The 16,955-nt window shown below is 42.4% G+C and overlaps 1 protein-coding gene across 5 annotated transcripts in view; it reads left to right on the forward strand.

Moving 5' to 3' along the window:
- Positions 1-442: 442 nt before the first annotated feature.
- Positions 443-16,955, forward strand: part of ATP9B (ATPase phospholipid transporting 9B (putative)) — a 177,963-nt gene continuing 161,450 nt past the window's right edge. For all 5 annotated transcript variants that reach the window (XM_075706384.1, XM_075706385.1, XM_075706386.1 and 2 more), the window contains exon 1: positions 443-551. In XM_075706384.1, coding sequence (XP_075562499.1) covers positions 457-551 — 95 coding nt within the window. In that variant the 5' untranslated portion in view covers positions 443-456. The remainder of the gene's footprint in view (positions 552-16,955) is intronic.

Genomic DNA, 16,955 nt, shown 5'->3' on the forward strand with positions numbered 1-16,955 from the left:
TCTTCACGTGTGGTACTTCACAAGCTGCGAAATTAAACTTCACCAACCTTAACGCAGGCTCGGGAAGCCCGCCCCGCCTCGCCTCGCCTCGCAGGCAGCCCAAGCCAGCACGCGCCGGGCGCGTCCCAACCGCTACCAACCGCCACCAACCGCCACCGCCCCGCCCCGCGCGCCCCTCCGCCGGGCACAGCCCCTGCCCTGCCCTCCCCCCACCGCCCGCTCGCGCGCTCTCGCCCCGCCCCCTCCGCGGGGCCCCGCCTCCTTGTTTATCCCGAGGCCCCGCCCCGCTGGCGCTTCCTTCCTCCTGCCGTCAGCTGGCGGTGGCCGTGACGTCAGGGGTCCCGGCCGCACCTCGCGGGCGGCGGGGGCGAGGCGAAGCGGTGCCGGGCGGGGCGGGGGGGGAGGAGGAGGGGGGAAGAAGCGGCCGGGCGCCAGGCGGAGTGGGGCGCCCCCAAGATGGCGGACCAGATCCCGCTGCACCCGGTGCCGCGCAGCAGCCAGCGGAGAGCGGCCTATTACACCAGCGCCGCCGCGGCGCAGAGGCACAACAGGTACGGGCAGGGGCGGCGCGGCGCGGCGGCTTCTCCCCCCGCCCCCGCTCCGCACCTCGAGCGGCGGGCGGGGCCGTGTGTGCCCCTCGCCCAGCCGCGTTGTTCTGTGGGGCTCCGGGACCGGCTGCCCGGTCCGCGGGAAGGGCTGCCGGCCCTCCATAGGCCGAGAAGGGGGCTGCCGGCAGCCCTCGGCTCTTCCAGGCCTCCGTGGTCCTGGCCGCCCCCCTCGGCCCCCGTGGGACGGCCCCCGGCGGCGTGGCACGGGGCCGGGGCGGGCTGTGGCGGCGGCGGGTGGTGCCGCAGGGCCCCGCGGGAGGATGCGCAGGGCGCCCTCGGCCCTGCCGCTCCCGCCGCCGGCCCCGCGGCCGCAGGTGCGGCCTTCGCTCCCCACGGCCCCGCGGGGCGCAGCCTGCAACTCCGCGCAACTCGCGTCCCTTGCCAGCAGTTTACTTGCGAGCGGGATGCCCGCTTTGGGTGGCTCATTTTGGGCGTCGTTGGTAAATATGCTGTGACGTAGTGGCTGGCTGTTAGCACGGAAAACGTTCTTGAATGTAAGAATTGAAATAACTCCAAATTTGTTGACATGTGCTCTTTTGGGGGTTAAGCACTTTGAAGAAGCCAGTTTAAAGATCTGCCATCAAATTAAGTTTTCAGGCAAAGATTTAATGTTTCTTTGCTTCTTATTATTCTGAATAATGTCTGGGTATACTATTGTTGAGAGCAAGGAAAAACTTTCCTCCATAATTTTGGTATGTCCGTTGGACAGCACTCTTACAGTGGAGGACGTGATTATAGTTAGTTGTTTGAGGGTTTTTTCTCTTCTCTTGTTTTTTGAACAACACTCCTTGTGGACACAAGGACTGGAGGGCGCAGTTATAGGATCTGAAGTAAATGGACTTTCTGAAACCAGAATAGATGGTGCTGTTGTTCTAATTCAAATACAGTGATAAATCTGTTTTGTCATGAATAAAATGTATTTACTTCTTTGTCCAGATAGAATAACTAACAGAAAAGGTAGCTAAAACTGTGCAAAATAGGCTTAAATTATGTTGTCTTGATTCTTAAAATAGATTAAAATATTTTTTATGAGCATTCACAAGCTTGTTGGATAGTCTGCCATAGTAGTAGCTATCCCCATCTTGCTAATACTTGAATGTCTGACAATTTGTAGTAGGTTTGTCCTCTGTTTTGAGGTAGGGCAGTGTTATCATCATCATCCCTATTCCTCAGAGAGATGAAGCAGGGGAAGCTCTTTCTGGAATCTGTAAACTTCTCAGTAGGTGGTGTGCTTTGGAAGAAGGGAAAGGGGAGGATTATGTAGGCAAAAACTTAGTCCAGACCATTGAATATATCATGTGGTTCCTGGTTCCCAGGAGTGTTTTGGTGATTTGAAAAATGCTATAGGTATGGTGGGTTGAATTCATAAATTGGGTAGATACACAGGTTTATTGAAGGTATGTTTGCAGGCAATAATTACAGTTACTTATACAAACTGTTTAAACCTGGCTTTCTAAGCAGATTTGGCAAGCTGTAAGATCTAACAGGGAACTACCGATTCATTACGATCTGCTTCTTCCCCTCTGTCTTGTTTGATCAACATCACCCTCCAAAGATTGTGGATTAAATTCCTTCTAGTTTAGATTACATCTTTCAGAGTTACGGTCTTTCATAATCTATGTGTTTCTCAAGTGCAGGTGATACGTATTTAACTTACTGATCCTCCACACAAATGATTATCTATGATTTTCATTACTTTGTTCAACTACCTGTAGGTTTATAAAACCTTTAAAAGTTGACAGGCATGTTTATTAAGTGTCTTTATTTTGAGCACTTGATTAAATAATCTGCTCTTTTGAGCTCTGAGAATTAGAATATATATATCAACCTCTTCACTCACTTTAATTCTTTATATTTTTCTTAAGGTGAGTTGAGTAGGTTGGTCACTCTCCTTCAAGAATACCATGCCCTGGAATTGTGAGAGCACCTGTGTACTTTGGAAGGTGTCCTATGAACCTGTAACAAAAGCATGGGAGTGCTTGTGTAGATTCTACCACAGATGTCTTGTGTAAAGTCAAAGAGGAAATACGGCAGTCCAGATAGTCGAACTACAACTTGTAAGTCTTATGACTCTAAGCTTGTAATTGAACTACAGCTCATATGTCTTTATGAATGATTCATCCTGCTTTTCTAATCTTTATCTTCAGCACAGACTTTGAAGAAGCCTTGCATTCCTGTGGAAACTGCAGCAAAGGTCCTGATGTTGCAGATACTTATAAGAGTGTTGAAGTGAAGTCACTGAGGTCTCTGATATGCAGAAAGCTATCACATGCATATATACATGCGGATTTTGCCTAAAAGGGTATAATTCATACTGCTGAAGATGTCCAGAAACAAACACCAATTAAAATATAATAGAGTTGGTATCTCAGGTTTAATCCAGTACTGTGGTTTCTGGGCCCCCAAGAGTCTTTGACTTGGTGTGATTTATTTCTTCACTGAAGAATTTACAGACTTTTGAAAGTCTTATCCACAGATCCTTCACTTCAGTGTGGTAGTGTTTTTAACTCAAATTGATTGCCCTGCTACTGTGCAACATCAGTTAATACAGCTAACCAGCTGCTAACCTTTAGTGGCCTCAAAGCTAATTTGTAGGATAACTTCTTTTGCTTGAGCTAAGCAGTCTGTAGGAGTCTGCCAGCATTGCTGTAGTTTGCTTTGCAGTGAGGACAGAGACTTTCTCATTCAGTTTGTCCTTAATGTGCTTTGTGCTTTTCAGATTGACAGATGGATAGCACGTATTTTAAAGCTGGAATGTGTTTTTTCCTTGCATACCTGAAGAAACTTTGATACACACCTGAGATTCTACACTTCTGTATAAAATTGTAGCCAGTTAAGAACTGTGAAATGTCCTGGGATGGACTTAATATATAAACATGACAAGATTAATGTATTTTATATATTCACTTTGTATGTGTTAAGGCCTGTTTAAAAAGATAATTAAAAATACACATTAAATGTTACCTATGGTTCAATGAACACATGCATCCTGTTCTGCTTTTATTTCTGATGTTTAAGGGCAACTTACTATTTTTGCAGTAGAAATTCAGGTTTGAATTTTAGAATTCAGTTAGTTAGAAATTTATATCTTCTGCCATCTTCCCCTACCTCAGATGGACAGAGAACTGTGTACTACTGTTAGAAATTAGGGAAATCTATTTTGAAGTGAAAGGTTGTTCATCTTCAAATTATTAAAAACCCCTTGGTATTGTTTAATATATTCAACCTGAATAGTTGTAGAAAGCTTGGGGAAAAAGAGGTGATTGATTCAGCACTTGTTACAGTGCTTTGTCCTTCAGCATGAAGGATCTGTTATCTACAGGAAGAATAGCTGCTGCTTTTTGTTTACATTGTGAAGGGAACAGAGGACCAGAGAACATCCAGGATCACCTTAAATATGCGGGGAGACTTAACACGCTTGCTCTCACATGTTAGACTTGTATTTGTCATTGTCAGCCCTAGAGTAATCAACTGCTAAACACAGGAAAAGGGAAGTTAACTGTGCTGTGCCTGTGTTGTCATGTGAGGTTGATGGAAGGAAAACAAGAAGCCTGGTGGAATTCTGAAGCTGATAAGAAGTTAAACAGTAGTCAACCCTCACTCTACCCATAAGCAAAATACCTAGTTTGTTCAGGTGTCCTGCACTTGCTGCTGTCAGCGTATGCTTGTATTTGGCATGAATAGGCCTAAGGTGTGAGGTGTTGAGACTCCTGAGCTGGTACCAAAAAATCAGGTCTTACTAGCTGTGTCCAATATCACAGAAACTCTGTTGCACTCTATGTATTCACAAAGGTGATGTCATGAAAAATACTCACTCACTGGAAGGAATCCTCTTGCATGATTATTCATACTATGGGTCACAGTAGTGTACTTAGGAACCACCACACCAGATACATCATGTTGTTGCAGTAGGGCAGGTTGTGGAACAGATCAACTGCTGTTGCTTGTCTCTGTGGTTTTCTCACTGATCGAGCAACTGTGTTTTAAGGCAACTGGCTATACTGTTATTTTTGAATTCTCATTCTTTTATGTCATTAGTGAAAAAGAAAATCACATGAGAAAGAAAAGAGAACAAAATAATAGGATAATGTGTCCTTTGTCCAGGTAAATGCAGGAAATGTGTTGCTTAACAGCTGGTGGATTGTAGTTTGTTTCATGTGAAGTATGTATAATAGGACCAAAAAAAAAAAAAAAAAAATCTGTTCAAGGCAAAATGGAACGGAAATCTGCAGAACTCAAAAGTTCACTGGGAATTCACATGCTTCCCTGATACTTACAAATGTCAAACAAATTTTCATATTACGAAGATAGTAAGATAATTTAATGTAGTATTACTATTCTAATGCTTTTCATTTAAATGAAAGGTATTCCTGGCAACCCTGTAGTCCTTCTGGTTATGATTTCTCAAGGTGTTTGGCTAGGTTTCACAGTGAACCACTGAAAAAATAGACACATACAAATGTCAACAGATAATACTAGATACATGTGCAGTAAGTCTGTGATTTCTTTAATTTCTGATGTTGTGTGAAGTGAGCTTTGTTAAAATATTTTGATACCCAGTTCCTGCTTTCAGTTGTTTGTTAGAAGTGCATGTTCTAGTTCTGAACTACAGTGTGATTTTTTTTTTGTAGTTCAGATGTTATTCTTCATATTCCAGTGACAAATTATATGCCAGTTTTTGATATTTTAAGTGTAATAGTTAAGAATAAAAACTTCCCTAAATAACTCAAAATGTTATTTGTTGAGACCATGTAACAATCATAGGACCTAACATCTCTTGTAGAATGGTGTTTACAGAAAGTTCATAACTTGTTTTGTTATAACTGGGGGTCTGGAAAGCCTTGCAAAACATCCATAACCGCTCAAAAAACCAAACATTGATATGTATCAATAGAGTTTACCTGTTGCATGGGTTGTATGCAGTGATACTTGGTATTTCTTGCAGTTTTTCTGAAATGTTGCTAGTTTCTATGAGTCTCTTTCCCTGGGTACTTCTGAATGTTTAGAATAAAAGTTCTTACAATGTTTGGGCAGTTTTAGAGGTTTCATTTTAATCTGCTCTTCTCCCCCCCACACCTGTTAATTGAATGGCTCTACATATTTCATCCTAAAAATGAGTTTGAAAATGATAGATGAATCTGAAGGATTGACAATATTGACATTAATTTGAATTTTAATATAGATTCTGTGATAAAGCATTCTGAAGATGGAACTGAATTTACTTTTGAGCATCTAAGTTTTAAAACTGCTGTTGCAAAGTGACAGTAACTTCTTCAAACATCTGTTGTTTGACCAGAAGCAATAAATTTAGTCCATGAACATAAACTGTAAATGTTTATGTTACTTTTTTATAGAAATAGCATCGTTGATGCTATTCATCCTACTACTCAGGATATGGTCACAAACTCCTAAAAGTTAAGCAACTGCAGGAGTGTGCAGGAGTGGGTGCTGCTTGTGAATTGTCTGCATGTGTGTTGGCACACTTGCACTTGCTCGTGGAGAAAGCTCATAACATCATCCTGGTTCCTGTGATGCTTTGTTTAATTTGGAGCCCCTGTCTTGTGTGTGTGGTTTTCTTGTTTGGTTTTTTCCTCTGTGACATGCATACAGAACTGTCAACTATGTGGATGCATCATTAGATTAGTCTAACCCACTTCTCTGTCCTCTGTTCTTTGCTGGAGGTGGCAACTCAGAGTGAGGTGTATTGGTTGTTACTGTGATATCAAAAATTACAAATGTTACAGGCTCAGCTGATACTTGCCAGAAGTGTCATGAACTCTGAACAATCAAAAGTGGTATACTTGATAAGTGTTTTATGTTACAGCTACTAATATATAGATGTTGAAGTGTACTGGAAATGACAACGCATTAAAATACACAGCTGGATGTTATGCTGATATATTCAACTACACGTCTAGCTTTTGTTTTAGCGTAAGGAGGAAAAGATCAAATGTGGTACAAAGAAATCTCTGTAGAATTGTAGTTAGGACACTTGTCTGTACTGTTATGCCTTTCTTACAAAGTAGATCAATCATGTATGTCCTTTTGTTCTTTTTACAGGAGAACTGTTGCCCCCTGGTTTTTACTGACTTCACCTGAAATTCAAAGTGTTTGTCTCTTTGGCAAAGCAAAACTTCTTTTCATTTAAAAAAAAAAAAAAGTCACTGTCTTGCAGGACCTACTGTCCTTTGTCATTAGCCTTTCCTGAATTGTGGTTTTGGACAGAGATTCACTGTTGTTGTTTGGAACTATGTCACTGAGTAATTCTTAGGCTGAACCTAAGATGCCATCTATTAATTCTTACTCTTCCAACAGGGTTGTTTGCATAGCACGTTTGTACTTGGCATGTTGTATTTGTGTAACAGTGGTTGAGTCTGTGTTTTCAACACTCTCTCGGGTATGAAGTACCACTAGGTTTTAGAAAAAGAAGTTAGCAGTGAATTTGTTTAACTTTCTTCTCAATGAATGTTCTATGCCCATTGTTCACATATTCACATGCCTGGACTCCATGTTGCTTTGTTTGCTGAACACTTTAGTCATAAGTTAATACCACTTGTTGGGGCTGGCGCCTGATTTAGGATAGGTGTAGATTCTGAGATTTTTGCCTGGGATGAAAGTCAAAGTAACTTGATATATAACTTTGGCAAGGCCATTTTTCAATATGTTAATGTTTTCAGAGCTTTTATGCAATGTGTGGTGTCATTGGTACACATTGGTTTCTGTGGATTTTGCTTTTCAGGGCAATCTTTGATTTAATGATGCAGGTATATGATGCGCTTTATACACATATAGAGCTGTTCACAATAACAACTGTAAAATATTTTTATGTACAATGACTTTCATTGGTGTCATACCTGAGAAGTAGTTTGTAATGCTTTGTCTTCAGACATAAATTTTTATGATATAGGAACTTTAAGTGATTTTAATAATTAATTGCAGTTCTTGACTTGACACTACTTAGAAGTGTGTATTTGGAAAAAGTTGTCCTTATGTGTTTTTCTGCACTAGTAATACTCTTTCACACCAACATAGGTTTATAGACAGTCATAATCTTTAGCATGATTATTCTTAGAGTAATTATCCTGATCTGAAGGATTTTAATCACTAGGCAAAAAAATGTTTGAGAATTTCAAGTTGCTATTGCAGATGATGCTGTCTTTTGCAATGAGCATGTGACTGTGTGTGCAGTAGAATAAACTTAGTAAATGTATTTCTAAGGTTGTTCATGTTTAAGCTATTACTTTTGCCCTATATTTGCATGCCTTCCTGGTTTGTATCTGTAGTGTCTAAATACAGTGATTTGTGTTGCTTGGGCAGGCATTTGGATTGCTAAGAAGAGGGAGAGAAAACAATTGATTGGGCTACAATGTCAATAACAATACCCAGTGACAGTGATAAAAGGGTCCTGTTGTTATGATCAATGGCATACCCTACTAATTAAAACCAGGGTTCTGGTGAATGTAGATGATGTTTCCTCAGGTCCTGCTGTGTATTTAGGTATTTCTGGTACCTATTTGTTAAATACAGAGACTTGCTCATCTTGTCGTGGGTTGAGATAGATCTTATATTAGGATACGCGTAGCATTTTGTAAGGTAAGCAAAGAATAAGAGTGCCATTTTTCATGAAGTCTTCATTTTGCAGATCTTCTGAATTTGCTTCATCTGTATACAGCTCTGGTAACAACTGTGAGCTAGGAGAGAGAGAAGGCAAATAGCATTCAGAATGTTTGCTTTATGTAAGTGTCTGGTGGAACCTGTAGTTTTAGTGTCTGTGACTTTAAGCAATTTTTGATAAGCTGTTGGTGAAAGGGAGCTGCCTTGGTAGTAACTATGTAGTCTGCTTTTAGACCTTTTTCTCAACAGATGTAAGGGTTTTTCCCTTAGTTCTGCATGGCAGAAGATGCCAGTTGTGGGTTTTTTTTTTATTGTAGTAGTTGATAACAAATGCTGCCTTATGTTCTTCAGAATATCTGCGTGCATCATTTGTAGAAGGCTAGGGAAAACTTGATCTATTTCGTCTTATTGCAGTAAATATTATTCAACTCAGTGACACACTCAGTAATAAACTTTCCTGCATACAGTAGAAGTACTTTTTCCTTCTGTCTATTTTGTTGTCCAATGGATAAACATGCACTATGATGGGAGTGTTGTAATAGGTTTTTAAAGATCCTATTATGCAAGGACACAAAAGCAAAGTTAACTATTAAAACTGGATATAAACGTTCAGCTATACAAATCTTCCTTGAAAGCTGTTCAAATGTGGTTATTTTTGTTCTTGTTGTAACTGTTGGAATACTGTGGCTAGTGTCGTCTTCCATGTAGAGATCTGACACACCTGTCTCTGATAATGCATATAAATTTGTAATAAGATTATTTTGTGTGTGTGTGTTCATATTTCTTTTTTAGGCCAGGTCTTGGATTCGGAGACTCCCCAAGTAATACTGAGTAGGGGTGCACTTGCATTAGAGGTTCAACTAAAGCTAAATAGGAACAAATAGTGGCAAGCTCTAATCAATTCTAAAAACTTCTGAAATAGTTTTTCTGTGTTTTGGAGGAAGAGGTTGAAGGAAATTCTTTAAATTTCATGCACTTACCTGTAGAAGATTTTTCCATTTTCCACTTCTGTTGTAATCTAGGAACAACATGATTGCTCTGTAGTTTAACTGAATTTACTGCTGTGTAAAGCATAGAGGTGTTTGAAATTAGAGGGGAAGAAGTAACTTCCAATCTTTAGAAAAGTGGAAGAATTGGAAAGAAAATAAGTATTTGTAATTTGATTTCTCTCAGCTTTTAGCAAAGCAATCTGTTTTACAGAGACACTGGATATTTGAATAAGAGCAGCAATTACATGAAAAAACATTGTATACTTACAAGCATGGTTATGGATGAACATTCATTTCTTAATAAATTTTTTCCTGCTGCTGTTCAGAGTTTCCTGGGATTTTTTCTTTGTCGCAGGACAGGATCTGAATAGTTATGTCAGTGATACAGGCAGCCTGCAGCAGTTGCTGCTTTGATGGCTTGTCCTTTAAGAAACAATTCTTGCTCTTTATATAAATATGCCTGTTGCTTTCTTCATTATTCCTCCTACTGCATCTCTGCAGTTTGACAGTCTCCTTCCTTATCCTCAGACTGAGAAGGTGTTCACCTAGGTTAGCCCTTGGAGGAAATACTGGAGGTAGAGCAGGATATGGCTGAGAGAGGTCTTTCCTCTGCCCATAACCAGAAGTAGAGGGAGTCCTGTGGCTAGCAGCAGCCACTGAGCCAAATCACCAGTGCTTGGTGGGATGGGACATCGTTATAGTAGTAAGCAATGGTAGCTCAACTGCCACAAACTGGTCTTTCTCAGCTTTTCTACTCAGGTGCTCAGCTGGGACTTTTTCCACTGCTGCCTCCCTTCCATGCTACTCTGCATCCCACAGCCATCTCCTATGTCCAACTGCTGTGTAGGCTTGTGGCCACACATTCCTTTTCCCTCCCTCACTAGTTTTGGGAAATACTGCTTTAAGACATCAGCTTTGTTTTCCCTTCTTGTGAATTACAGTATATAGCACAAGTGATAGGTGACAAGGAAACAATATTTATGCAGTATCTGCCACAGTGCTTCTATCCTACCTGGGTCTTTTAAGCAGGCACATAGAAAAATCCATCATAGGTACTGCTTCTGCATTTGTCAAGTGAGTAAAACCAGAAGAACATGCAGTCATGATTGCCCTGCCCCTTGCACCTTCCTGCTGCACCCTTGAACATTGCTCTTTCAGAACAATGGAAAACTGACAGAAATACAGAAATAATTACAGATCTAAATAGGTAGCCAGATCAGATTTAAATGAATTAAAATGGTTCCCATTACCGGTTATGCAACTATGGAACTCTGCAGCCGCATCTACTCTGGCAAACAGCCATCAAAGTGGAATGATGTAGGTACAGGTGACCTGAGGCATCATTTTCATGGCAGATATTTGTATCAAAATTTCATTTAAAAGTATTTATTGTACATGGTTTCCTTTCCCTTAAATCTGTTAAATGATATTCCTAATAGTCAGATTTTGTTGAAAGTTGTTTAATATTAATGTTCCTTTTTTCCTTAGGAAACCATATTTTTGTCAAGATAGTTGTTTTCATACCTGAATTAGTAGTGCTCATGCTGAGAGTTTTGATATCTTCACTCTGGCTTCTTTATTCATGTTGCTTTCAGTGCTTCCCTATTTTAATAAAAGTTTCTAGGATTATACTTAATTGATTTGTCACTCAAGAAAAATCAGCACTTCAAGCAATTAAGTGCAGAAAAATACTAGGTAACAAAGATTTTTTTCCTCATTCTAGTTATGAAAAATCCATTATTCATTATCTTACTGTTTTTAAATACTGAACTACAATTTTCCAACACAATAGCAAAATTGCTTTTGAAACAGAATAAATTGCTTGCCAGTTCAGAGGCTGTATTTTGAAGTCAGGATTACTAAACATGATGGTGCTTATGCTCATTATCTTCACTACTTGGTGAAGCTCCATATTTAAAAGTGCAAACCTAGATACAGATTGTGGGGGAAAACCATATTTGTTTATAATGGCAAAAAAAACTTAAAGAAATTATGATTAGGACATCAGTGTACTTTGCAAATTTTACTACATTTACAAGAGTAGATTTAAATACTATGCATGTCTGAATGTGTTTCTCAGCCAAGTCTTTCCCATAATTCTCTTGCATTAACATGTTCCTTCAAGAGATACTTTAACCGTGTTTGCTGTGTTACCTTTGTTTATAAAGGATATTTTTGAATCAGACACTTGTTAACTTTGTGCAGAAGTAAAAGGGATCTGTTACTTTGTAATATCTTGCTGCATACTTCGGTACAGCTAGCAGATTGTGATTTCACTGGATGGCGTTACAAATACCCTATTAATTGTTTGGATGTCTAACAGCAAAACACAATGCAATGGAAAGCTCTGTATTAAAACTGTGATAATGTAATTTGCAAATTTAACCAGGAGAGATTGTAAAAGCATTGAATGTGAATCTGTTTAAACATGGGCCTGTCTTACTGGAAGTCGTAGCATAAAGTAATGTCTTAAGTTTTTTCTAAGCAGTGGTTTTATTGTCTACTGTTAAAATTAGTCTATTCTGAGAGTAATCCATATAATTTAGTATAATATACATGTTAATCTCTAATAACTGTTCTGTTTTGGGAAGAGAATTTTTTGTATAGTGTTTTTTCTTCATGACCATTGACAGTAATGGGAATGGAAAACATATTGCCAGACTGCCATATTAAAGTAAACATCACATGCAGCTTTTTGCAAGCAACGTTGTTTGTGAAGATCAAGGTTTTCATGTTTGGTTTAAAGTTATTTTCCTTTTTTTTTTTAAGTGGATACTGGTAGTAATAATTCTAAAAGCACTTTCCATGCCATATTGTCACATAACTAACTTTCTGGGAACTTGTAACTTTTAACAAATCTACACAGTTTTTTAGTTTGAAACTTTTGTTGTGTTTTCTGCAGTGTGGTTGTGGTTTTGCATCATTTGAAACAGATGAGGATTTTTCTTCTCAAGGTCTAACATGCTAAAGGTTCCAATACTCAGTTGACTCTCAGCTGGCGGGAATGGGGTGTGTGTGTGTTTATTATTATTTCTATTATTACATCCTATTATGCATTATTATCTGGTCTGAACACATTGTTAACATCCCTTAATAATGTCCCATACCAAGTGGTTCAAAGGAGGTGCAGAAATCAGGGCATCACCTGCCACCGAAAGAGGAAGTGTCTAGCTAGTGACTGGTTAACCAATAGTGCGTTTGGTTTTTTTTCCCCTCTCCTTCCTTATTAGATCTTCCTTCTTAATTGTGTTGATACCAATTTATTACGTAGCCAGTGTAAAGTATGTGGTGTACCTTTTCAATAGAAATCTAATACTACAATACAATCCCTCCCTCCCTCTCCCCCTCCCTTTCCTGGCATCCAAAAAGGTTAATTACTGCTTTAATATATTCCCATATACAACAGGGCACAACACAGAAAATCTAGGGGAAAAGGAAATGGTTTCAGATTTTTTTTGTATTAAATATACAGTAAGTTGAGAAAATGCAAATCCAGTGATGGTGCTTTTTCATGCTTCGTCCTGGTGTTTGTAATGTTACTTTCTTTTTAAAATATTGGGTCTGTCTATCAAGTTTTTTGACTGAATACTGCTCAGGGTGCTGTTCCGTGTCAGCAGAACTCCACCCTGCTCAAGCAGGGCCACCTAGAGCTGGTTGCCCAGGACCATGTCCAGACAGCTTTTGAATATCTCCAAGGAGGGAAATTCCACAGTCTTCAGGGCAAGCTGTGCCAGTGCTTGGTTATCCTCACAGTTAAAGAATAATAATTCTTGTTTCCTGATGTTCAGAGGGAACCTCCTGTGTTTCAGTTCTGCCCATTGCCTTTGGTCCTGTGACTGGGCAGCACCGAAGAGAGCCTGGCTCAGTCTTTTTCGCAATCTCCCTTCAGGTATTTATCATAGAATCGTCTAGGTTGGAAAAGACCTTTAAGATCATCCAGTCCAACCATTAACCTACACTACCAAGCCCACCTAAACCAATCAAGGGCAGACTAGACTAAACCATATCCCGAAGTGCCACGTCTACCCTTTTTTTTGAACACTTCCAGGGATGGTGACTCCACCACCTCTCTCGGCAGCCTGTTCCAATGCTTGACCACCCTTTCCGTAAAGAAATTTTTCCTAATATCCAATCTAAACCTCCTTTGGCGCAGCTTGAGCCCATTTCCTCTCGTCCTATCGCTAGCTACTTGGGAGAAGAGACCAACACCCACCTCACTACTACCTCCTTTCAGGTAGTTGTAGAGAGTGATAAGGTCTCCCCTCAGCCTCCTCTTCTCCAGGCTAAACAACCCCAGTTCCCTCAGCCGCTCCTCATAAGACTTGTTCTCCAGACCCTTCACCAGCTTCGTTGCCCGCCTCTGAACACGCTTCAGCACCTCAATGTCTTTCTTGTATTGAGGGGCCCAAAACTGGACACAGTATTCCAGGTGCGGCCTCACCAGCGCCGAGTACAGGGGGACAATCACCTCCCTGCTCCTGCTGGCCACAGCATTCCTGATACAAGCCAGGATGCTGTTGGCCTTCTTGGCCACCTGGGCACACTGCTGGCTCATGTTCAGCTGGCTATCTACCAACACCCCCAGGTCCTTTTCAGCCAGGCAGCTTTCCAGCCACTCCTCCCCAAGCCTGTAGCGTTGCATGGGGTTGTTGTGACCGAAGTGCAGGACCCGGCACTTGGCCTTGTTGAACCTCGTACAGTTGGCCACGGCCCATTGATCCAGTCTGTCCAGGTCCCTCTGCAGGGCCATCCTACCCTCGAGCAGATCGACACTCCCACCCAATTTGGTGTCGTCTGCAAACTTACTGAGGGCACACTCGATCCCCTCATCCAGATCGTTGATAAAGATATTGAACAAGGCTGGCCCTAAAACAGAGCCCTGGGGAACACCGCTCGTGACCGGCTGCCAACTGGACTTAACACCATTTACCACTACTCTCTGGGCTCGGCCACCCAACCAGTTCTTTACCCAGTGAAGAGTATGCCTGTCCAAGCCGTGAGCTGCCAGCTTCCCGAGGAGGATATTATGCGAGACGGTGTCAAAAGCTTTGCTAAAGTCGAGGTAGATGACATCCACAGCCTTTCCATCATCTACCAGGCGGGTCACCAGGTCATAGAAGGGGAGATCAGGTTGGTCAAGCAGGACCTGCCTTTTGTGAACCCATGCTGGCTGGGTCTGATCCCCTGGTTGACCTGTACTTGCCTGTGGAGTTCGCTCAATATGAACCTCCCCATAATCTTTCCCGGCACCGAGGTCAGGCTGACAGGCCTGTAGTTCCCCGAGTCCTCCTTCCGGCCCTTCTTGTAGATGGGCGTCACGTTGGCAAGCCTACAGTCATCAGGGACCTCCCCTGTTAACCAGGACTGCTGATAGATGATAGATTTATAGACATTAAGAAGATCCTGCCCATGCCTTGTCTTCTCCAGGCTGCACAGTCCTAGCTCTCTCAGCCTTTCCTCATAGGAGAGATGCTCCACTCCCTTAATCATCTTCATGGCCCTTCATTGGACTCTCTGGTATGCCCATGTCTCTTTGGGGAGCCCAGAACTGGACACAGGAGTCTAGCGTGTGGCCTCAACAGTGCTGAGCAGAGGGGAAAGATCTCTTCCCTTGACCTGCTGGCAATACTTTGCCTAACACAGCCCAGGATACCAGTAGCTTTCTTTGCGGCGAGGGCTCACTGCTGGCTTACGTTCAACATGGTGTCCACTAGGATCCCCAGGTTCTTTTCTGCCAAGCTGTTTTCCAGCTGTGTGGCCTCCAGCATATACTGATGTGTGGGGTTGTTCCTCATCAGGTGCAGGACTTTGCAGTTCTCCTTGCTGAGCTTCCTGAGGTTCCTGTCAGCTCATTTCTCCAGCCTATCAAGTTTGCACTGCATGGCAGCCTGCCCATCTGGCCTATCAGATACTCATTCCAGTTTTGTCATCTGCAAAGTTGCTGATGGTGTGCTCTGCCCCTCTTTGTTCACTAACAAAGATGTTAAACAGGACTGAAACCCAGCATGGACCTCTGGGGTACTCCTCTAGTTACTGACCCCCAACTAGACTTTGCGTCACTGGTGACTGCTCTCTGGGTCTGACTGTTCAGCCAGTTTTCAGTCCACCTGACTGCTCATCCAGCCCCTGCATCAACAGGTTGTCTGTGAGGATTTTAGGGGAGACAGTATTGAAGGCTTTACTGAAGTCCAAGTAGACACTATCCGCTGCTCTCTCCTCATCTACCAGGCCAGTTATTTCATCATAGAAGTTTATGAAGTTGGTCAAGCATGACTTCCCCCTGGTGAAACCATGCTGGTTACCCCTGATGATTTTCTTGTCCTTCGTGTGCCTGAAATGGTTTCCAGGATGAGCTGCTCCATGACCTTCCCAGGGACTGTGGTGAGGCTGACAGGCCTGTAGTTCCCTGGGTCCTCCTTCCTGCCCTTCCTGAAGATAGGAGTGATACTTGCTTTCCTCCAGTCTTCAGTCATTTCTCCCAGTTGCCACGATTGATCAAAGATTATCAAAAGCGGCCTTGCAATGACATCTGCCAGCTCCCTCAGCATCATGGGTGCATCTCATCAGGGCCCATAGGCTTATATATATTCAGTTTACTTAAGTGTTCCCTGACTTTATCCTCATCTTCCTTGCTCAAGCCTTTCCCCTTGCTCACTGAGACCTGTGACTCCTGGAAGTCAGTCTCGCTAGTAAAGACTGAGGCACAGAAGGCATTCAGTACCTCAGCCTCTTCCATGTCCTGTGTAACCAGGTCCCCTCTCTCATTCAGCAATGAGCCCACATTTTCCCTAGTCTTCCTTTTGCCACCTGTGTACTTACAGACTTCTTGTCTTGGACATCCCTGGCCAGATTCAATTCCAGTTGGACAAGTTTTGGTATTCCTCCCAGGTTACCCATCCTTACTTCTACCCTCTGTGCACTTCCTTTTTGTGTCTGAGTTTGAACAGGATCTCCTTGTTTATCCAGTCAGGTCTCGTGGTGTTTTTGCCCAACTTCCTATTCATTGGGGTAGAACTCTCTTGAGCTTGGAGGAACTGATCCTTGAATACTAACCAGCTTTTCTGGGTCCTCCTTCCCTCCAAGAACTTATCCTATGGGACTCTTCTAAGCTTTTAGAACCAGCTTTTTTGGGTCCTTCTTCCCTCTAAGAACTTATCCTATGGGACTCTTCTAAGCAGTTCTTAAAAAGGCCAGATCTGTTCTCCTGAAGTCTAGGGTTGTGAGCTTGCTTGCCACCCTTCTCCCTGCCCTCAGGATCCTGAACTCCACCATCTCACTGCAGCCAAGGCTGCGTTTGACCTTCACATCCCCAATGAGCCCTTCCTTGCTTGGTGCATATGAGGTCCAGCAGAGCACCTCTCCTTATTGGCTCCTGTAATTATTTGGAGGAGGAAGTTGTCAAAGCACTGCAGGACCCTCCAGGACTGCTTATGTCCTTTTGTGTTGTCCCTCCAGCAGACACCAGGGTGATGGAAGTCCCCTGTGAGGACCAGGGCCTGTGAATGTGAGGCTGCTCCTATCTGTCTGTATAAGGCCTCATCTGCTTGTTCTTTGTATTCAGGTGGTCTGTAGCAGACATCCGCTATAATGTTGCCTTTACCTGTCCTCTCTTTAATCCTAACCCAGAAGCTCTCAGTTAGCTCCTCATCCATCCAGGCGGACCTCCACGCACTCCAGCTGCTCTCTCACATAAAGGGAATGGATTTTTGGTTTTGTTAGTTACTATTTTTATATGGATAGTTTC

This window comes from Pelecanus crispus, chromosome 2 (assembly GCF_030463565.1).
Source record: "Pelecanus crispus isolate bPelCri1 chromosome 2, bPelCri1.pri, whole genome shotgun sequence".
Lineage (NCBI taxonomy): Eukaryota > Metazoa > Chordata > Aves > Pelecaniformes > Pelecanidae > Pelecanus > Pelecanus crispus.